General features: G+C 44.2%; 1 protein-coding gene across 1 annotated transcript in view; it reads left to right on the top strand.

The window, feature by feature from the left end:
- The window catches only part of ME3 (malic enzyme 3, NADP(+)-dependent, mitochondrial), a 64,232-nt gene that overhangs the window by 19,216 nt on the left and 22,441 nt on the right, over positions 1–22,575 (top strand). The window contains exons 4-6 of the mRNA XM_010139883.1: positions 8,631–8,706; positions 13,717–13,878; positions 16,828–16,931. Of these exons, the coding sequence (XP_010138185.1) occupies positions 8,631–8,706; positions 13,717–13,878; positions 16,828–16,931 (342 nt within the window). The remainder of the gene's footprint in view (positions 1–8,630; positions 8,707–13,716; positions 13,879–16,827; positions 16,932–22,575) is intronic.

The raw sequence follows: 22,575 nt of genomic DNA, 5'->3' as shown, positions 1-22,575 counted from the left end.
CCTGCTGAGACAGGGTTGGACTATGTGAAAGCACTGGGAGTGCTGCAGCTTGTGCTGAAGCCTGTGTGCTCTGCTCTCTGCATTTGGGAGCGATCACTCATATGTGCTCACTCAAATCTCTCTGATCCTAATCTTTGGCAGTTTCCTACAGCCTAGCTGCTTGCTGTTCCTCAGGGTCATGGAGATCTCCCTGTGTGGGTTTGGAGGATTGGTGTGGATAGCGAATCTTTCATTACTGTACTTTGGAGCCTTTGTCTTCTGGCTCCCACAATGAGTTTTGGTTTTCCTAAAATACATGATGACAACTTTAAGGACTTTTATACTACTAGTGTGATCATTCACCTTGCAAATTATTTGAAAATAAATCTCTTAGCATACTTCAGTTATAGTACATTGCCTTTAAAATGTGTGTACAGATGTCATTAATAGTTGATTGAGCTTGGTTTCTATTATTTTTTCATCAGTACCTCATGGTGCTCTTCAGCATCCTACAATTTACAAAGGAAATTATCTAAAACAACAAAAAGTTCTTGGCTTTTAGTATAAATAAATATGAAAAAATCTGATGAATCACCACAGATTTTGTCCAATTTGGTGATTAATTGTACTGTATTTAGACAAATCAGTGCATGCTAGCACATACTTTGTCTCCAAAGCCCATAGCCCACAGGCATGTATAATCTCAAACTCCCTAAAAGAGCCAAGCAATTTCAAAGTTTATTATGTTATTCTGAAGCCTCTTATCCTGTTCTGGCAGAGATCTGAACCAAAAAAATCAACAACAGGGGTGCAGCTGGTGGAGATGTCCCTAGAGGCTCATATTGCTCAACCTGTCGATTTTGTGTATGAGTCTTGAAAGTGTAAACAAATAAAACCAAATGTAGAGTTTTACTGTAACCACATTGTACTGCATCTGTAGCATAGACTGGCTTTGAATCCCAAGCAGGTCCTTCAGCATGTTCTTCTGGCGCAACAGTGACAGTTTTCTGTGGTTAGCATGGAAGCCAAAGGCACCAGCTGATCCCTCCCTCACGTGTGTCCCCATTGCAGCTGTGGACAGACTAAAGACCTACCAGTCATCTGGGCTTGGGACGTAACTCAACTAAACTCCAGTGAGCACAGAGTGGCGTGCAGCAGCAGTCAGCCTTCTTCCACAGGGACAAGTCAGCTTGTCTTTTTCGTTCCTGAATGTGAAGATAATTTGCCAAGTGAACCTCAGTGTTACTCTGAGATGGTCTTTCTCAGAGCTTTCCAAGAGCCTGATGCCTTCATGTAAGGCAATGGCTGCGATCACTGAAGAAAGTCGGCTTTTGCCCTGACCGTCAGAGCCCTTTCCTGTGCAACCTCTATCTTACTGTAGGTTTCTGACCGTTGTATCACAACTTTTACATTGCTGTTCAGTGGCAGCTTCAGGCAGGTTCAGATGTTGGTAAAGATGTGACTCATCTCTTTTGCTTGTTACTTTTTTAAGCAGTGACTTCTCATGGACTTCCTACATATTCTGAGGGAAGTCCAGGCCCTTCTAAGTCAAAACACTCCAGGACTTCTATGTGGGTAGGATTTCATCACCTTCAGGCTGTGAGTGGAGATGCTTAGCCCTTGTCCTAAGCACTTTTGTTCTGAGAATGAGCCTTTCCTATCCGGATGAAAACACTGAATCATGATGTCTGCCTGTCTGATATAAGTATTGTGCATATGTTAATTTTCTTAATACTAACCCACCCAGTAATCTTCATCTTCTTCTCGCTTGTGGAGTAAGTTCCCCTCATAGCACCAAGACTAGAAGTTGATAAGTGGAAATAAAATGAAACAAAAGCCTGAGTTCTGTTGCCATACTCATGGTTTAGTCGTGCAGTTGGTTGCACGCTGGTGCTGCAGCACACACACGAGGACCCAGACTCCTCACGAGCACTTTCTTGTGTTGGACGACAAGCAGTGTGTAAACACCTGGAGCATCAGGAACATTAGCTACTATTTTAATCTGCTTCATTTCATTTGACCCTCGTCTCAGGAATAGTTAATTATATAAGGCAAAGACTGGTAACCCATTAAAGAAGACAATTTTGATGTTTCTTTTCTAAGATCCAATAAACAAGACTGATGGACTGATTGATGTGCAGAAAGCATGTGGAACTTGCAGCTGAGTTTTTTGTGTTCTTTTTGGTATATACCAAACGCTGAGCAAGCCTGACTGTTGCAGTATCTGCAAATACTGGATAATGCTGTGCAAATACATTCCTCCCTTACAGAGCAAGTATCTTTTTCTTTCTTTTTTGGAGAGTGAGGGAGGAAAAAAAAGGTGAAGCTGCATTGGCTGAGTCAGAGGGGTTGTGTTTTTCAACTCCTGTCAGCTTAGGAGCTTTTGAGATCCTTCTAGTGGTGTCTCTTTTCCTCCACAAGAACATAAATATACAAATATGATCCTGTCTCAGGCAGGACAAAAAAGTCACATGAAGCAGTGAATTTCACTTCACACTAGTATATGAGACAGTGATCCAGCACCATCCTCTGCTTTGCTCTTGTGTGGCTTTTGACCAGGGTGGTAAAGTCAGTGGATATAATTGATGAGTGTTATTCATATACAATAAGTGTAAAGAGGCCATTAATTGTATAGATGTAAACAGGAGGTCAAAGGAGTGCTACTCAAAAATGGAGCACAGAACAAGACCATGAGAAGAGAAGAGCACTGGCCAAAGAGGTTTTACATGGAGCTTGAGAAAGCAAAGGCATTGATTGCATTGGATTGCATTGGATTTCTGTTTGATGGCATGTCAGAGGCAGCAGTGGGCTAGAAATGTGGGGTGGGACAACAGCAGGAGGGTTGCAAATGCAGCCAGTGAAGCGTTGTTAATTGCCAAGGAAAGCTGTTGGGGAGAAGGAGGGAGACTTGGGAGAAGGGAAGTGAGGAGAGATTTGGAGCTGTGAGGAAAGAAGCTGCATAATCTTTTTCAGTCCCTTTCGTGTGTTGGGAAGTTAAGCTCTCTGTAAATAAATGACAGTGATTATAGAGTTTGTTTCTTCTAATGAGAAATAGCTCAAAAGGCAACATAAAGAACCACAAAGATCAGGAAGGGGAACGCTACTTTGCCTTTTTGAAGAAATAACTGCTCACTGTCTGAAACTACAGAGATTTTTGGTGTCCTGTGTTGGGTTTGTGTGTAGCGGATTTCTGGTAATGGGGGAGGGGGCTACAGTTTGGCTCCTGTGAGAAGCTTCTAGCAGTTCCTCCAGCTCCAGCTCGGACCTGCCTCTGGCCGAGGCTGAGACAATCAGCAACAGTGGAAGCGCCTCTGCAATAATATATTTAAGAGGGGAAAAACCTGTTGGGCAATTTCTTTCGTTTTGGAGAGGAGGGGTATGTGAGAGAAACACCTATGGGGATCCCGAGATCAGTGAGGAGGCATCCCCTGAAGCCAAAGGTGATGGCACGATGTCCCTCTGCAGCCCTTGGAGGTTAACGGTGGAGCAGATATCTACCTACATCCCATGCTGGAGCAGAGAAGGCTTGTGACCCTGAGGGAAGCTGCACTGGAGTGGTCTGTCACTGGAAGGGCTAAAGCCCATAGAAGAGACCCACGCTGGAGCAGTTTATGAAGAACTGCAGCTCATGGGAAGAACTCACACTGAAGAAGTTCATGGATTCTCCTGTGGGAGGGACCCCGCGGTGGAGCAGGAGAAGACTGCAAGGAATCCTCCCTCTCAGGAGCAAGAAGCAGCAGAAACACCTTGGGACAGACTGACCACAATCCCAATTCCCTGTCCCCCTGCACTGGTGAAGGGGAGGAAGTAGAGAAATTAGGAGTAAAATAGAGCATGGGAAGAAGGGAGAGGTGGAGGAGAAGATGTTTTTAATATCTGGTTGTTTTTCTCATTATCGTACTCTGATTTGATTGGTAAATTGGTGGTAATCTTGTTTAAATTAAAGTGATGGGTTCTTCCCCAAGTCGAGTCTATTTTTTTTGTCTATGACTATAATTGGTGACTGTGCCCTCTGTGTTCTTTGTCTTGACCCTGGACTCTTTTGTTATACTTTCTCCTCCCCATCTCGCTGAGGAAGGGTGGGGGGGGAGGAATGAGCTAGTGACTGTGTGGTGCTTTGTTGCCAGTTGGATGAGCCTAAACCATGACATTTCCTAATACCTGGGACGCGTTAAAACTTGTTCCTCCCCAAATGTCTAAAATAAATGAGTGTTATTCTAAAAAGCCATCACCAGTGCCTGGCATTGCTTCCTCTGAGCATCAAATGTGTCCTGTCTCCCTTGCCCCCGAACTCTTTGTAAAATGAGCTTTGCAGTTCTGGGGTTGTCTTCATTGTGGGTCTTTCAAAATGCCATCAGGATGGCCAAGATCTAACCGGTACGGAACACCACAGCAGGATCCCTCCCATGGCTCACACTTTCATTAACTCACCCAGAACAAAATCAGAAAGGAAAAGAAAATGCGCATTGGCTAGGGACGAGAAAGGCTCTTGTGTGGTGTAGGTGGGCATATCCAACCCCTTCGAGAGATTCTGCAGTCATGATGTGCATCTGCTGGATCCTGCAGTCCAGTTCAGGCAGCTTGCCTTGACTTGCTGAAAACTAGTTAGAAATACTGCCTCAGTGACAAATTAAGAAGTTGTAGCACTCCTTGAAGTTTCCTGGAACCTGAAAGACTTGCTCAGTGGCACAATAGAATCTAGTCTGACTTCCACCTTAACTAAAGGCAGCTGCAGTGAAAGCTGTGATGTTAATGGGCTGAAGAGAAGACTGGAGCTCTGAAACCCTAATGATGCAGATTGGAGCACTCCCCGCTCGGAATTACCGCCACAAAGGTAACAGCTCTCTGAAGGTTACTGTTTAGCCAGAAGTAGTGGAACAGTGTGTACATTCTGTCTTGACATTGCTGGGGCAGTTAATTTTTACTAAGCTCTATTTCTTGTATTTTTACCCCCACGCAAGTTAGACTTCCAGCTAACTGTGTGCAAAGCTGCTTCTCTGTGAGAGATACAGATATACAATGACTAAGCCCATGTAGAATGGCAGGATCCTGGGAACAGGTGAGTCGTCTGGTCCGGTAAACCACAACGTGTGTTTGCCCCACACAGTGCCCATGTTACATGACTTGATCAAAATGACTTGTCTTTTTAGCTTTTTGGTTTAACTGAATGATTTTTATTGAGTCCCAGGGGGGATTAAAGTAGAGCTGCCTCATTGTCTGTTTCTCTGAAGAAATTCGTCGAATGTAATGCCGAGAGATGGAGAAGGCTAGATGATAAAGGCAGCACCTGTTGCATTCCCTCTGCAGAATGCTTAGGCTGCATCTTTTCCTCAGAAGAATCAAGCTAATTGGTTTTATTACTGACCTACATAGACCAGCCTGTCCCTCCCAGTATTCAGAGCTCTACCCTGCAGATGTCAAAGGCACAAATAAGCTTTTGCTCCTGTTACCTTTCCTATAAGCTGTGTGCCCTTGAGAGGAACCTGCTTGCTCTTCCCTGTTCAGTCCTCAGCAAACCTTTTCCCGAGTTCAGATTGCAGAGCTTGTCTGTTCCTTCTGCCTACTTTGCAGAAGGGATTTTAGGAAAGATTAACCCTCTGCCAATTTTGGGCAGCATACTTTGACAAGTTGGCCAGCTCATCTCTGTGGGTAACTGCTCTCAGGGTAGAGACCACAAGTCTCCTGGGGATGACACAAAATGAGGACTTACCTGTGACCCCTGAATCTCAAGTCTGACATGTGTCTGTTTCCCTTTCCATCTTCTTAAAAATATAGTGACCTCAGTGAACTGCCTGTCAGAGTTGATTGTTTCATCCTCAGTCTACAAAGAGATTTCCAGCTCACCACTACCGGGATCCCCTTCTGAATGCCTGAACACCTAATGGCGTCCACTGGTCCTGGACCAAGTTCAGGAACGTGCTCCAGCTGGGTGCCTAAAGGCATTGTAAACTTTTGTGTTTTATTGGAAGTAGGCCCTTGACTCTTGGATTCAGTGTTAGGGAAATATGAGGATTTCTTAGATATGTGCCCACTTCCCGATGTGATGCAGTGTCAGGAGGTCACTTTCCCCAGGTGGTTTTTCATTTCTGCTCCTGAATGTTTCCCTTCCAAAGTTGGTGGTGCCGTTAGTGTGTTAATTGCTAGTCTAAGTCAAACCATCTGATTTTGCCTGGAGTAGTGTAAGGAGCAATTGTTCACCGGAATTGCTCCATGCAGGTGTCAGCAGAGATAAGCAGTTAGGACTAGGGATCTAGGCAATGGCATGGCCTGAAGGGAGAATGAATGTGTGTTGTAGCCATTTTGTTTTCAGAAGAGGATCTTTGAAGCCGTCATACTCGATGGGAGGGCCTGCTTAACATCAAATAAACATAATCTGAAGGTAAGGTGCCTCACTCAGGAGGGTGCCTCTCCATGCTTGGTTCTTAGCCACCAACCTGGCTATCTAAGCCAAGTCCTTCCTCAGGCAAAACACGCCGTGATGATAGCCATGAGAGCCCTTCTCCCAAGTAACACAGTGAGAGCAGTCATAAGGTTTTGGAAGACCCAGGCTGAACTCTTTCTTCTGCCAGATGCAAGCAGGGATTGGAAAACAGCCACTGCCCCATGAGATAGCAGTCCGAGTCTGGAGCTATTCAGAGGCAGTGGGTATCTGCCCTCTCCACTGTGTATGAAACAACTAGCAATTCATCAAGCCACATGGCTGGTGGTGGGTAGACAGTTGGGTTTCAGCTTCTGCTGTGAGCACTGGATGTCTTTCAAAGGTTATGTAGCTGGTGGACTCCTTCAGCCCTGAAGAGATGTGAATGTATGAGACACACAGCTAGACATTTAAGTCATAGGTGTCTTTCTTACGTATGGAAAATACTATGTTAAAACAACAGCATTCTTTTTAAAAACATGTCCTAACTTGAGATATCTTGCAATGATGTTGCTAATTTGTGCTCTTAATTTCTGGTTAATAACTATTTTCTAAGCATAGATGGCAGCAGTGCAGTACCCCTTTTCTATGAAGATTAACATCTGCAAATACTGCCTTTGGGATAGGCCCTGTGCGTGTGATTAGTTCATTGGTTACTGGGCACAGTTTGAAAGAATTATGCTGAATAAATGAACCATTACTTTCCTTTTCTTTTTCATTTCTGATCTTTCTGTATGATTGCATCTTGACCAGTGCTGAAGTCAGCACTTCCATTTTTCCTCTTTTCAAAGTAAAGGGCTGTTTCATTAGGATTCCCACAATTGACTGTGGGAAGATATCTGTCCCCGTGGAAGAGTCACTTGAGACAAGTCCTTGTCAGAGAAAGAGTAGCCCAGTTACGTTTGATTATTCATCTCTCATATGGACTTACGATGAAGGTTGTTTTCAAGCATCGTCTATGTAATGTCACATCAGAATCTCAAACCGTGAGCTGATTTGAACTTACTGGGGCTGAGCAATAGGAGAGAGTTGTAAGCAGCAGAAATACGTTTCTCTGTTGTTCCAGCTGATACTAATATCCAGTGCAACTCTTGCTTTTGTGAGCAGCTAGCAAGATGAAGAAAGTGGGTGCCTCCCCCTGCCAAGAGGAGTCACCAAGTTAGAGCCCTTGATTTGTGCTGATGTGGGAGCACTGTGAGCAACACAAGCAATTTTCCCTCAGACAGATGTGGAAGAGGTTGTTTCTTTGTTGTTTCTTTAGCGCTGCCTAAAAGGAGCTTCGAAAACTCCCAAAATACCTGAACAGAGATCAGTCAATGGGAATAATACTGTCCTGGGCACTGGAAGAATCCCAGCTGATACTATTGCTGGTGATAACAGCAAAGAGAAGAAAAATAAGCCACTAGTCTAAAATACATTTCAAGAACGCTGTCTTTCAGTTCCTAATTTTATTAAAAAGAAGGGATTTTTGTTTAAACCTTGAAGACCTTTGTGTTGGCAAGTGATTAGCCTTAGTGCAATCAGGTATGCTATTGTCCATGCAAATACTTGGTACTGAGGTTTCATCCAAACATTTAATTTTCTGTTCTCATAATTTTTGGTGTTTTTCATCTGGCGAATGCAAGTGTCAAAAACCAGGGTCAGATGTTCAGAGGGGAAAATGGTGTTGCAACGGTGGGCTTGGCTAGAACAAAGCAAATGCCGTGCCAGATGCTGAGCTAATCGCATCTGGTTGGAGCTCCATTGACCAGAGAGGGGACCTGAAAGGTCTGTCTCTGCAACAGCCATCCACATCGTGGACAGTGGTGTCTGGGTGAGAAGGGTCGTTCTCTCACTGTTTGGACTGCCAGCAGTGAGCACCCGGGAAAGAATGTGTAACAAGGTTCAAGGTAAAACCATCAGCCTCCCCTGCATTTATCAGGATTATTTTAACTAGACCTGAAGCAGAGCTTTCCTCTTGAAACAAGGATGTTTCACAAGGGTGAAATGTGCAGCAGCAGTGACTGTTGACCGAAGTAGCCATTAAAGATCTCGAGCCTTGGGGTTTTGAAATGAGAACTAAGCTTGTTATTAGCAGTCCCTTGAGGTCTCATTTCCATGCCAGTAAGCAGCCTGGGTTTGTGCTCAGTAGCTCATTCCCCTGCATTTTCAAGGTACGTCTGTTTTATTTTACCTTGGTGTTATTAATTTTATGACAAAGCTTCTTTTTCTTTTTTTTTTTCCCTATTCCCAGGGGGTTGTTTATCACCATCCATGACAAAGGCCATATTGCAACAATGCTAAACTCTTGGCCTGAAGAAAATATTAAGGTATGTGTCATGTTATCTGTGGACTGGGAAATTACAGGGAGTTGGGTGCAAAATTGGATATTGAATGGATTTGCTTGGCATTATTTACAGAATTGCCTATTTAAAACAACAAGCAAAGTATTATATCCTTCCTCAGAAAGTTTCCAGGCTGGATTCAGTTCAGCTTCAGTTTCCATACCAAACTGGACTTCAGAAACTCTATCATGTGTGTATGTGATCAAGAACAACTTTATCCCAGGTAGCAGGACCTTGAGCAATAAAAAGAGCATGCACGACAATGAATTTGCACAGAATAGAGGCCCTAGCAAAGAATTAAGATATGTATGTTAGAGAATTCTGTGGCTAACTCACAACTTGTTAGATGTACCAAAGCTCTTTAGGATATCAAGATATCCCTGTAACTGACTAGTTCACAGGACTCCTGCCCAAATCCAGTGAGTCATGCAGCATCCAGAACACTGGCCACTCTGCAAATAATGCTTGATATCCAGCAGCTGAAAATATTACTGACACTCCACCCAAAAAGTGATCTTGTGAAGTGTTATTCACTACAGCTCGGGGGTGGGAAGTCCCTGGCATGAGATAAAGTCAACATTTAAGACAGGTCTTGCAGGTCACCTCCTTCCATCAGTCTGAAATTACACGTGCCTTGGAATTTCCCTGGCTATTGACAGAGCTTTGGTCTCCTGTCAGTTAGCTGTTTCTTCCAGGAGTGAAGGTTTGGCAGCTAAGAAAATCTTGCAATCATTTTCCATTTCTAAGAAAAAAAAAAAAGAGTCTAATATGTTTCCAGAAAAAGTAATGATATTGCTATAACCTTATCTTTGGAACCATGGAGAATAGATGCAAAGTAGATATTTTGTCCTTGTTCTGTCCAAAGATCTCAGTATTTCCATTTGTTTCTGACTTGGGACTGTGAGCAGAACTCATTAGGGCTAACAGAGATGTTTTTGCAGATGGGGAAACTGGCACAGAAAGATTAGAAACTGTTGCTGGAACAGCCCCTCTGGCACCCAAACCAGACCATAGGAAGGGCAGTAAACCATGGAAGAGATTCAGACTATCTGCTTTCCAGGTTTGCCGGACTACAAAGGCACCTAATTTCAGCAGCATCACTGGTTTGGACCACAGGTTTCCCTGTCTGTTTGTACACAGACTTCTCCATGCCTGAACTGGTAGGCACTGTAACAGCTGAGATTTTGAGATAGTAGGGAGGCACCTGCGCTGCACCTAAGTCCCTGGAGGGACCCAGTTTTTTTAAAAGGTTTGGACCACACTGAACACCAACAAGAGTAAGTGCAATTAAAGAGAATGAAGAAATAACTGGAGATGCTGCCCCACCCTTTTCTTTGTGGTGCCTTAAAGCTTCGTGGCAACAGCATGTACTGTGGAAATGGGAAATCTGGATCATAGTCCGCCACCCTCTGCCTGGAAGGGTGCTCTGCTCAGTTCATCAAGGCCTCAGCCAAGCTCTGGTGTGCCCCACCTCCACCCCTCCTGTTGAATCTGGGCTGCTCTAAAAGAATCAGAGTGCTGGAAGCAGAATGAGTGAGAAGAAGCCATTTCTGAGCGTACTCATGTGGGAGTGTGGGGGTTTTTGTGTCTCTTCCAGAGTTGTTAATGAATCCTGCCATGAAGAAACATTGGAGGAAATGCCAACAGCCCTCATCAGTGCCTCCCCTTGCTGATTTTCTCTCTGGTTCCTTAATTGTGTAATGTTTCTCTCTGGTTCAATCTTTTCTGTACTATGAGCCAACTAGAGCAGGAGGAATGCAGAGAATTGTACAGGATGGTGGTATGGTAGGATGTCATCCTGGGGAATGACATCTATAGGTTCAAACCACCTCAAAGTGAGGGTAATGTAGAAACTATATCTCCTCTTCCTAGACAAACCTGCAAGCTACTGAACTGGCCTTCCTACATTCTGTCCCTTCATCCCTCCCTCTTTCCACAGGATGCTTACCCTTGCATCCCTGTCAGGATTACTGCTACCCAGGGCTGTTCAGACTCATCCTTCCATGTAGAGTTTTCTGTTGGTGAACTCAAGGCAGAGAATGGTTTCATCCTGTAAAGGCTGACCTCATGCAATCAACAGAGAGAAGTGGAAAGGCCAACAGCAACATTTGCCTCGGCAGCGTTGGAGATTAGCGTAGTGCTCTGCATTGCTCTGCTGGGCCAGATGTCTTCTACCTAGCAAAACTGGGGTAGCTGTGTACAGCCTGTGGTCCAGAGTCATCTCAGTTAACATCAGCTGCCTGAAGACTCAGTGCCTAATCTTAGCTTGTGAATACTTCTGCCATGACTGATGAAGAGGGAGATGAGCATCATCAAAGAGAAATACACCTTTCATCCCTTCCCAGTACAGCTGCTGGAGGGAGAAGATGCACTCTGGAGGTTTGCATGTCTCCCCATCAGCTACCAAAGAAGTTTAGAAACCAGTTAGATAATTGGCTTAAACTGCACACCTAACCTTTAGCCAAAGTCTTGACTAGAAGCATCAAGAAAATTTGTAGCACAGCTGGAAGTAGAAAACAGGTTCCTAGTTGTTAAACCAGTGGTTCAGTTAGAAGGGTCTGTCCTCTTCAGCCAGAGATTAATGGCTTGTTGGTTGAGTTCTGACCACATGGATGTGAGTAATTAAAATCGTTACTTCAGTGTGCTGTATCTCAGGTACCTGCTGAAACTTTGTGCTATATTTTCAGTGTTTTTCAAATCCAAAGAGCCACAAACAAATGTGAATTGAGTTTCTCCTCTCTGAGACAGACAGCAGTTAGTCTCCCGTGCTGTATTTTCTGTTCTCCTGTATTTTTCAGTGTTACTCCGGGGAGCTTTTGTACCTATAGAGTGCAGCACATCTAAGTTTGAAGACATTTTTTTCTCTCTGATGGTTATATAAGTGGTATTGGGAAGTTTTTAGGCTTACCTGATATTATTTGGATGAAAGAGGATCTGTGCTTCAGAGAAAGATTTTGTTTCATTAGAAGTTAATTCTTTAAAAAAAAAAAGTATTCCCTGCATTGTTATGATTTTGATTCCTTTTCATTTAATTTGCATCTGTTTCAGGATAAACTTGTAGCAGTGCATGTGCTCGCTGCTTTCCCATTACTGCCTTCCAGTCCCAGTTGCATCCTCTGGGTGTGGTAGGGAAGTGAGCGCACACCCACAAACAGATGGAGCCCACCCAAAAAGAGACTTTCCCATCACTAACACTTCACGTTGACTCAGAAGGAAAAGAAGCTATAAAAATGTTCAACAGCAGAGGTGGATGAGTGTATCACTGCAATGACTGAATTGCCCGTGTTGGGGATTGTCCTCCCTCTAGCCTGTATGGATAGGTGTTTTAATAGGTTTCTCATCAGAGGATCACTTCTAGGAATTATAACTCCTAGTGAGAAGAATGTGGCAACAGCACAACAACAAATATTCTACATGGAGGAGGACCATTTCAAAACAATCCCTATTATATATTGGTTGTCACTGTTGTTATGTGCATTACAGCCCTGGAACGTATCATGCCTCAAATTACCAGAGGGTTTTTTTGCTAGAGGGCAAAATAGATGTAAAAGGCAGAATAGACACATGTATCCTCTGTAGTTTCTCCTCAGGCTTATTCCTGAACAATGCAATGTAACCTAATTCTGCTCTGCTGCTATAAACAGTCATTTAGATTGAGGGAGAAAATAGCCTTGGGGGGTGTGTATAGTTTACATTGAATAAGAAAGAACACTGAAACACATGAGTACGGTTCTTCCTGAAATAGAAAAGTACAGCAAGAAGTTTATTCCATTCCTGAACAACAAAATGCTTCACCATCACAGCAATAAACCAATGCATCTTAATTTCCCACACCCCCCCACCCCCAAAGGAAGTACATCTCTTGAGACAGCTTCTAATCACCCATTCTCTTCCGCAGCCTGATAAACCATTTGACGTGAGCACTCTGTTCTCTGAAGTGCTGGGACAGTGCTGAAAGTTAAAGTTTATTACTGTATTTACAGCTTTTCTCCCGCAGTGCGACTGGACTCCAGTATATTCCGGTTCCTACTGGACTTCAGAGCTGCTCCAAAGAGTGCCTGACCCAGGGGACAAAACCAACAGAGTAGTTTACCCAAAAATTGGCAAGTTTAGTGAAATCTGCTTGGTCATTTGCCTCCTAAGGTCTCAGTGATATACCGTGTGGGTTAAAGAGCTCAGCTTTAGTATTCTAATTTGGGCAACATTAAGCAGACTTTTATTTCGCTTTTTGTCACAAAGAAATGATGTAATAACAAGAAAAACCTAGAATTATGGGTCAGACATTTTAGCAAGGTAGCACATTACAGTATTGCTGAAATGCAACAGGCCAGTTGCACAAAGACTTAAATGTCAATTGTTTAACTCCCAGCTGGGTGGGGAAAAAAAGTCTAATATTAAATATTTGGTGTGGGAGCCCTTCCACAGTCCATGCTGCTGCCCATGCTGGTGGCTTCTGTCTGCCTCCCTTGCAGGCGGGGGAATAAAGGCGAAGGGACCCAGTTACGAGTTTTGTTTAGATTACCTGGTGCTGGCCACTCCACAGCTACTCTACAATGGTGTGAAGACATGAGCTCGTTACCTCCACGGATGCAGTTCATAAGCGTGAGCACTTTTGTACAGAGCTCACTCTTTTTCGAAAAAGACGGGGAAACTCAAGGCCAGGTCTCTTTTATGATGCTTCTTGTTTTTCAGTTGAGGATGCAGAAAAATCCACGCTGGTTGGTCTCTGCTACGAGAAATTGAAGCAGAGCTGCTGCTCTCCCACACTGCGAGCAGCTACCCATCAGCCCACTATCTCTACCCCCAGAAAAGAACAGCCCTCTATCACTATCAACCCTCTGTTGCTAACAGCTAACTGACATGGTTTCATGTAGAAGGAGCAAATATCCATGGCACAACACAACTGTGAAATGGCATCGATGTCAAGACAGCAGAACTGGTTTTGCTTCTGGAGCCGTGGCAACACCATACAACAGTCTCTTTTGATCCTCCTAGGCTATTGTGGTGACAGATGGAGAGAGGATTCTCGGTTTAGGAGATCTAGGAAGCTACGGCATGGGTATCCCAGTGGGGAAACTTGCTTTGTACACAGCTTGTGGTGGAGTTCACCCACAACAGTGTCTCCCTGTCCTGCTGGACGTTGGCACAGACAATGAGGTAAGACTTAATTTTTTTCATAAATCTGTCAGAGAGGAGAAGCAATTGAAATTAATGCTTATCTGAGCCAGTTCCCTAAATGGGAGACAAAGCCAGAGACTTACAAAATGAGATGATGGCTAGAGCAGCACTGCAGGGTTGTGGGCAGGTTTCATTCCTGTTTGATGCTCAAGAAACTTCTGCTCTTGTGGGGAACTGAAATAAACACTAAATAGCCTCATGGTCCCCTGGTAAGAAGACTCAGAGTGTTGCCAGCTGGAGCTGAGGGTTCAGCGTCACCTTTCGATGCAACAAGGTGAGTTGAAAGATCTTGTACGGGATTTGTCCCTGATTTATTCTTCCTCTGTTAGTTGTAAGAAAACAGACAGATTACTCAGTGTCTGTGTAGAGGTGACTGAATTCCAGAAAATGGAGAATCCCTGGTGGGTGGTTTGGGAATGATTAGTTCCAGTGTTTTGGCAGATTGCACGCTTTACTGCACATGACAACCAGACAAGAGGACTCCCATCTGTTTGCAGATTTTTGCCTTATGACTCTAGCTCTGAAAGGCTGAAGTGCAACATTTTAGCAATGCCAGAATGGACATCTGTGAGGATGACTTTTTAAAATTAATATCCTATAGTCATTTGTGATGGCTCTGGTCTGTCCATTTTTGAAAAATATACTTGTGCCTCACTTGACTCCAGGTAAACCAAACACATGTTTCTTGAGAGCAATAACAAATCTGGGGCGTAAGAGCTTTGAGTTTGTGAAGACAAATGAGTACTGGCATTTTCGGACGTGCCTTTGCTCACTGAAAAGCTCGCTTTTCTGCACCTCTTTCGCTCCAGCCCCAAGTCTCTTAGACTGGACACCTGAAAAGAATGAAAGAAAGCAAAATCAGTGGCCACAGATGACATCCAGGATGAGATTCCCAATTACCTCTTTGGACTCTGGTCACAGAATTATTTTATCCTTTCAGCAGGGAGGATTGCCATGGACTGGTGGAATATAGGGTGTGCTCCTCTCAGCCTGATCCGTGGTCTTTCGTGAGAAGTAGGAGCTCTGAGTTTGGACTTTCTGAGGTTAAAGCAGGACTTAAGTCTCAGTCTCTCACTTCTTGCAGTTTCCAGTCAACAGAGCATTGATTTTGGCTCCATCTCTTCCTTCTCCATCTCTTCCTTCCCCATCTCTTCCTTCCCTCCATGCTGGTCTGCACACCACCAAGTGCTGGCATGCTCTGTGTCCCCCAGCTGGAGATTCACTGCACAGGGACCTGGATGAAAGTGCTTCCCTTCTCATAGGAAGCTTCTGACCATGCACAACCATCTGTTTCTATCTCAGCATCCAGAAGGACACTAAAATCCCAAGTGGCATCGATGATTTTTAGGCATCTCCAAGGGTCAGATGGTGGCAGAAAAAGGGACTCCCAGAGTCAGTCTTGGGCACTTTTGTTCTGCTTAGAATCAAGTGTAACTTATGTGTCCAGGAACTTCTCTGTGGAGGCAATTTCCACATCTGGGATTAAGACACAGAGGTTGCTGTTTTCCAGCAACATGAACAATATATTTCCTCACAATGTAAATAATTTGTTTATTTATTTAATGGCTTTCTCATGCACTTAACCAAACTCTAAGCCTGTCCTAGGAGCACCCTGCCCCACGAGTAAACTCAGTGCAGGAATAAGGCATTCCTTCTGTTCACTTCTGGCTATTAATACGTGGTGAGCCCAGGGTGACTGCGTAGCTAACACAGGAGCCTCAGGTAGAACAGAGCAAATACAGCAGTCAGAGTATATTTTTAGCATCGATTCCCAGCTTGTCTTTCTGACAGTCCGTAATACTTTGTATACTCTCAGCAAATCAGTCTTTTTTCAGTGTGGCATTTCTCAGCTTGCCGGTGGAAGGATTTCATACTCCATGAACCATCCCCAGAGCACATGGGGCTATAGGAGCCAGTGAAGTGATGCAAATGGGTCTGCTCTCTGTTTCATGGCCCTGAAGAGTTCATGATCAAACTCAGAGGAAAATCTCTTTTCATCTTTTCTAAGGGAAAACAGCTGTGGCTGTAAAAACAGATGTAATTTTAACATACCTGCCAATACTTAGGGCCCATATGGCTGCAGGACAATAGGTTTGAGATGGCTCATCCCCTTCACATGTGGATGATTCAGTTCCTGAAACTGGAAGGGAAGTAGAGCTGCTTTGCAGTGACAGAGGTGTTGGCCCACCTGTCTGCTGCCACTGTTTCTCCTGTAATTTTCCCCAAAATATGTGCTGTTTCCATGCTGACACAGTCCTTTTTAGGTGGCTTAGGGGTCCTGATTGAACACCTGCTGGATTGGTCAGAGGAACAGCCTGGTTTTACATTCCTAGCAGGAGCCAAAAAATAAATAATCTGTTGTATGAAAATACTTTTCCTTGACACCTGCAGATAACTGAGGTGAGTGCTAGGTAGGTGCAAGCCGTGAGAACATTTTGATATATGATCACTGTTTCTGGTCGTCTCTGGGCTGTCACCTAAAGGCCTACGTGACACATGTCATTTCAAGTTACTTCAGGAGATCTTCATTGCTCAAAGCACTGTTTATGGTCAACAGCTTTTCTACTAACCTCAGTGCAAAATTAAGAACTGAGTGAGCAGTAAATGCTCCCCACACAGGGTCAGGTTTATTCTGTAGAGTGAGGCACCTTGTGAGGGAGCCTTTGGTAGAGCTGTTCTGGGGATGCAGAGCTCCATTTCCTGTGGCAGTCAAGAAGCATTACATTCCTCCGGCTTCATTTGTACAAAGGGATAGTCCATAGCTTCTTATGGAAGCACCTTGTGCTCAGGAGGAGCTGTGTGAGCTGTCTTCACTGCATAGTAAGTAAAGTTAATATGACCACAAACGACAAACTTTTTGGGTAGGCTGGGACATAAATCTCTGTCCATCCATGGAAGAGATGTCAACAGAATTGCTTTGTGTCCTAGGCTCTCCTGAGTGATCCACTCTATATTGGACTGAAACACAAGAGGGTTCGTGGGAAACAGTACGACGAACTGGTTGATGAGTTTATGCAGGCAGTTACCAACAAGTAAGTGGGATTATATACATGGCTCCTCTAGGCTGCTTCCATTTAAGAACAACTGTTGCAACTGGTGAAATAAACATTAGTATAATTGATCGTCCAAGCAAAGAAAGGTCATTTAAATGCAAGTCTCCTGGGTGGTCTACAAATGACTCTTTGTGCTTGAGCACTCTGTGTCAAAAATATTTGTCTTCAGAGAACTGAAGTGGGACTGAATATTTATTACCATTTCCTGTCCATATAGGCCAGAGGTGTCAAACGTATGCCCTGGGGGCTGTGTCTGGCCTCCATCATGCTTTTATGAACCCCATTCAGCACAGGCAGAATCTAAACTTTGGTTTGTTTACATTTTGTAAAGGAAGTTTCTAGCTTTCACCATTGTAAAGGAAATCGTCTAACTGGAAATGGCATGTGACTCCACAGGGTGATGTCTGTGTAGGTCTGCAGACTGCCTGTCTATTGCTTTGTTAGTAACAGAGGCATCCCTGCTGGCACTTGAGTCCATGGAGTGAGAAAGGCAGGATTATAAGCATTGTCTTTTTAACGGTGGGACAGAGTGAGTGCCTGTTTCCGTTCTTACTGACTAGCTGGATGACTGATGAACCAGGGAGTTTGATGTGGGAAGAGCAGAACCACAACTGTTCAAAATCTCCATGACTATCTGGAGAGGTTACCATAAGAAGGAATGTGAGAACAAGTGTTAAGGAAAAAAATAATAAGCTCCAAGCTTCTAACAAGCTTTTTCTGCCTTTCCTAAAGTAGATGATACTGATGAGTGGCAGATAGCCGCAGTCTGTGCCTGATTGTAAGTTGCTGTCTGTCTGTGTGCTGTAGGATCTTTTCTTTACAGCTGAAGGAGCTATGTTTCATCTTCCCTTTCTCTATGTCTCTGGCCAGCTGTGTGTGTGTGTGTGTTTCTGCATAAATGGAAGGGTGTGAGTGGTACATGTGTCATCAGCTTGCAGTTCATCCTTGAGGTAGGAGGCATCATGCCCAGTGTCTAATGACAACACCTTCCCATCCACTGAGAAGTCCACCGACTGCCCAGCTGGCTGTGGGTGGAGGGATGTAGGAAGCAGGGGTTAAAATGCTGAGGACCATTCAGTCACAGCTGACAAAACAAGTTTTGAGAGGGGTGAGTGCGTCATGGAGAATTTCAACATGTCGATGTGGTGGCACTGTGCAGCGTTGTGCTGCGCCCTGTGCATGTGCAATGCTGCTGTTCAGACAGGAGTGTCTCCTTTACTCTTCAGCAGCATGGTGTGAACATGTCCCATATGACAGCTGACCAGTACATCAACCCGCCCAGTTGCAGTTGCCCCCTTACTGGGTAAAGGTACTTGCTACCAGCCAGTGCTATAGCCCCTGTATCTCTGAATATGAACACGATGACACTGCCTTGCATGTTGGATTTAAAATACTTAATGGTGACTGCAGAGGAGGGAATTTTGTGTTCGTGCTCTGGTCTGTCCTTCTTTATATTTAATAAAAAAGCTTGACCGAAATGTCAGTTGATTGCAGTGCAGTTTTATGTTAGAAACGTGTGGGTTATCTGGGAGGAAAAAGTTCTTGGAAGCTAGAAAACTAGGAAAACCCAAGCGGCTCTACAAGTAGAAATGATTTAAGAGCTGTCAGGGTTGATTTGTGGGGTTTTTTGTTTGTTTTGATTGTAGTCCTTTGAGGAAACTGTCCCACTTCCTTCTGGCCAGGGGACCACAGGAGTATTGCAGTCTTGTTGATGATAGAATAGGAACAACAGAATGAGAACCCAGATGATGATCTCAGCCATCACAGCTTTGGCTCTGAGGTTCATGCTTGTGGTGTTAAATGCAAAGCTTATTGCACCCACTACTCCCGCGATGTCAGCGATGGGGCCAGAAAGACAATTTGCCTTTTCTGTGCTTGCTGCTGGAGAGGAAGGATTGGTTATTATTTTCCTGTGTTCAGTTTACATGAGCTAATCTCCACATTGAAGGAAAAAAACACCCAGCCTTGAAACAATGAACTCTTATCTTGTGAGGAAGTGATGTCATGTCTAATGCTTTCATCCAAGTAGTGGGACTCAAGTTCCTGGGGCCCCTGTCCCAGCTTTTCAATTTCCCTGAGCCAGGATTAATTGCTTGAACACAGTAAGCCCCCCAACAGCTCTCTGCAAAGTGGGACTGTGAAATGCCACTTTGCACGTCTCCATTCACATCTGTAAAGTATTTGGAGATCCTTGAATGAAAGGAGCCATTACCCTACATCATCATCCTGACCACCAGCATACTTTAAACCATTGGAGTGTGATCCTCTGTGAGCTCTGGGCTGGTGAATAATCCTGCTATCAGCCTGGGTTTTGCAAACTTCAATGAATCAGATTCATCTGGTCTCAAATGTCCACTGGAATGACTGGATGCGACCCAGTAGGAGCTCTTGCTTCTGTTATGAAAGGAAGCAGAAATTGTTCAGAAGGTCAAGAACATGCTGCTTTATTGTAGCCTGATTCCACTTATGAGGAAACCTGTGAGTACAGAATGCTGTGATCTTTGGTCTGCTGTGGTTTCTTATGCAAGCCTGTAATGTCACATGCAAATTCGCTTATTTGGAGAGGAACCTTCTGGGTTGCCACAAATCTCTTGCAATTTGGGAGTTTCCTTTTCAGCTTGATGTCCATGCAGGAATTCTGTCTGCTACCTGAGGGTGCTTCAACTTCTCAGGGAAACCATTTGTGAGTTCCTCTGCAAGAGTACCTCCCAACCTGTCAAATCACCGCTGGCTCAAGGGACATCTGTCACCGAAGTGGAATGTGTCAAAGCCCACAAGAAAGCCAGTGGATTGAAGATTTACTCCTCTAATGGAATAATAATATCAAACAGATGTCAAATTTCTATAGCTGGAGAGCCCTGCAGTCAGCAAAATGGGCTCCTGGTCTCATAATAGCCACCTAGTAATGAAACAAGGAGTGTATCAGAGGCTTCAGAGTCAGCACTTACAGCATTTTGAAATAAAGTGCAACTTCTGGTCAATTTTAGAAAGAAAATCCCTTTCTGAAACAGCTGGATAAATTTCTGCATTTTCCTGCTGTGTAAACCTCCATTCATTACTCTTTCAACTAAAACACATAATATGACTGAGCTCTTTAACAAGAGCTCCAACCTATGTATTTTGCTCCTCTTGGGAGGCAACTATGTGCAAAATTTGGCCCATTGAGTCTAGCCTATGCCTGATGAATCAGCCTGACAAATTGCTGTTTTCTCGCAATGAGTAGTGCTTTGTTAGGGAAAATGCACCGCTTCAGTCTTCCCTCTCATTACATTCTTGTAGGCTGGACTAAATATTCACCTAAAGCGTCCAAGGATCATAATCGGAGCAACCCACGGAATTTCTGGGGCTTGTCTATATGGACAAATGAACATTGCAATCAAAGCACCATGGGGATGTGTTGTGCTGTGTCATGTTCTCGGGGCTCTGAAGGGCTTCAGCATAGCATCTACAGTAACATCTACAGTAACAATATGTGTTAATCCTCAGCCTCTCATTCCGAGCAAACTATGACTAGAAATTTTCTTCCTCCTTCTCCTTTTCTCCTAAGCTGGTGTAGAAACTGGAGACTAGTTCCTTTTCTGTTCTGTTCCGTTCACTGCTACTGTAGTAACAGTGCAGCTTGGTGGCTCTGGTTGGCTGGAAGTGTTGACGAACGGCCTGTCCCCAGGTTCCTGCCTCCTTTTCAAATGCTGGCCTCAGTCACTCATCCTGAGGCTCTACAAGACACAGTTCTGCATGCCAGCAAACTATGTTGCAGAAGCCTCATTAAGCTGTTGTAGCTTCACTCCCCTTTCCTTTCCCATCAGTGCTTATTACCAAGGTGACCAGGGAGCTTTTCATCAGCCTGTGCCATATGGCAAAGCACAGAAGACATCAGGAGATCAGGCACTCAGTTTCTTAAAATGAGAGAAGAAGGGAAGCAGCTCTGCTGAGTTTGTTTTTCCTTATGCTTTTTTATACCTGATTTCTCTTTGCCTAATTCCTTTCCAGAACTTTTCCCCTCAGACATACCGAGTCAGGTCTTGTGTGCTCTCCAACAAGCAGAGCCTATTTGAGAACAAGCTGCCTCTGTTACAGCAGTTCTCCAGGGCTGTGGATCACAAATTCACCAGCACCTTTCAGAATCAAATCACCAGTACAGGTGCCCCCATGTTATTTCTTCAGACGCTCTAGTTAACTTGGCTAATTGATCCTGAAAGACTAGGCTTACGTCTCTAGGCACCACTGGCCTCCACAAAGCCCTCATGTAATGCTGCTAACACCTAAAAGACTGGGGAGTGGAAGAGGCCAAAGCAGAGGTTGGCACGTGCTTTGTTTCAATGTACCCTGTCAGTCTGAAATCCTGATAGCCTGCATTTGAGCTTTCCTTTCAGATAAAAGCAATTAGATCCTGAGTGTTTAACTACTAATGTCCCAGATGCCAAGAAGATAGAAAGCTCTAAAGAAGATGAGTCTTTGGCAGTCAGGATGAGATTGCTGGAGAGAGCTCACCTTAGCTAGCTATGACTTTCCTGGACTGGAAAACATTCAATCCTGACATGACGTGCTGCTCTCAGCTTCAGACTGTCCTTCAAGCTCAGAGCTGAAAGTTTGGAGATGAGTCACATGGATTGGTAGAAGCATGAAAGAAGCATCTATGAGAACTGGCAACAAGCCAAGCAGGCTGACCTCAGGAGCCTCTTCCCCCCCCAGCAGTTTGCAAGATCTTCTTGCAGGGACACTCTCAATTCTAGCCACAATTTTAAGGATATTTAAATGTGGCAGAGGGGATCTTCATAAATCCACATTCAGATACTCACTCTACAACCACTTTCTGTAAAAAGGGACATCCCACACTTACAGACGGTAAGCACGGTGTAAGTGCTTTGGTGTGTACTAACTGGGACTGCGTTCATATCAGATATCACAAGTTAAACAGAGAAAAATCTCTTAGCTGCTTAGACAAAAGCGTACTTCACTAAAAATGATTCCTCCAAGAAGAAATCATTCGTTTTGGGTTCTTAGTGGAAACTACAATGAAACACAATAATTGTACAAAATCATTTTTTTCAAAACCCAGTTCTCATTTTAAAAATGTTATGGTAGGGGAAGATCGGCCAGTAGATTTCATCCCATCCTCACGTATTTCATGTATGCTGATGGGGACCACTTGGATACCATACACAAGGGGCACAGCAAGGCATTTTCTATGGAGATCAACAAAGAAATGGCAGGATTTGAAGGCCAGCAGAGCATTTCACTTTAAAGGGTGATAAGCCAGTGACCTCGGGTGCATGAGATATATTGAGGATCTTTCTCACCAGCTGTGATAATTAGGTAACATTAGATTATGTCTCCTAATTTAGGTGTCTAAAGTCAGATGTCTAAATTTAAGTTGGTCATCTTAGTCTGTCTTGACAGAGTCTGTGGAGAAGGAGGCATCTCCAGAGATGTTATGCCTGCTTCCATTTTGCACTTAGACTGGTTCAAAGGCACAAGCTATTGGACATGCCTCTTTCTCTCCACTGTCTGAGAAGGCAGCCAGAGCTGTCCACAGCCAACTTTCAGATCTGTGAAGGTAGTGGAGGAAATCCCCTTCTGCACTGCATTTTGCTAGCTGAATCCCACTGCAAGTAGCAGCTCT

The sequence above is a fragment of the Buceros rhinoceros genome, unplaced genomic scaffold (assembly GCF_000710305.1).
Source record: "Buceros rhinoceros silvestris isolate BGI_N320 unplaced genomic scaffold, ASM71030v1 scaffold22847, whole genome shotgun sequence".
NCBI classification, from domain to species: domain Eukaryota; kingdom Metazoa; phylum Chordata; class Aves; order Bucerotiformes; family Bucerotidae; genus Buceros; species Buceros rhinoceros.
The sequence above is the reverse complement of the archived record's forward strand: the minus strand, read 5'-3'. Positions and strand labels throughout refer to the sequence as shown.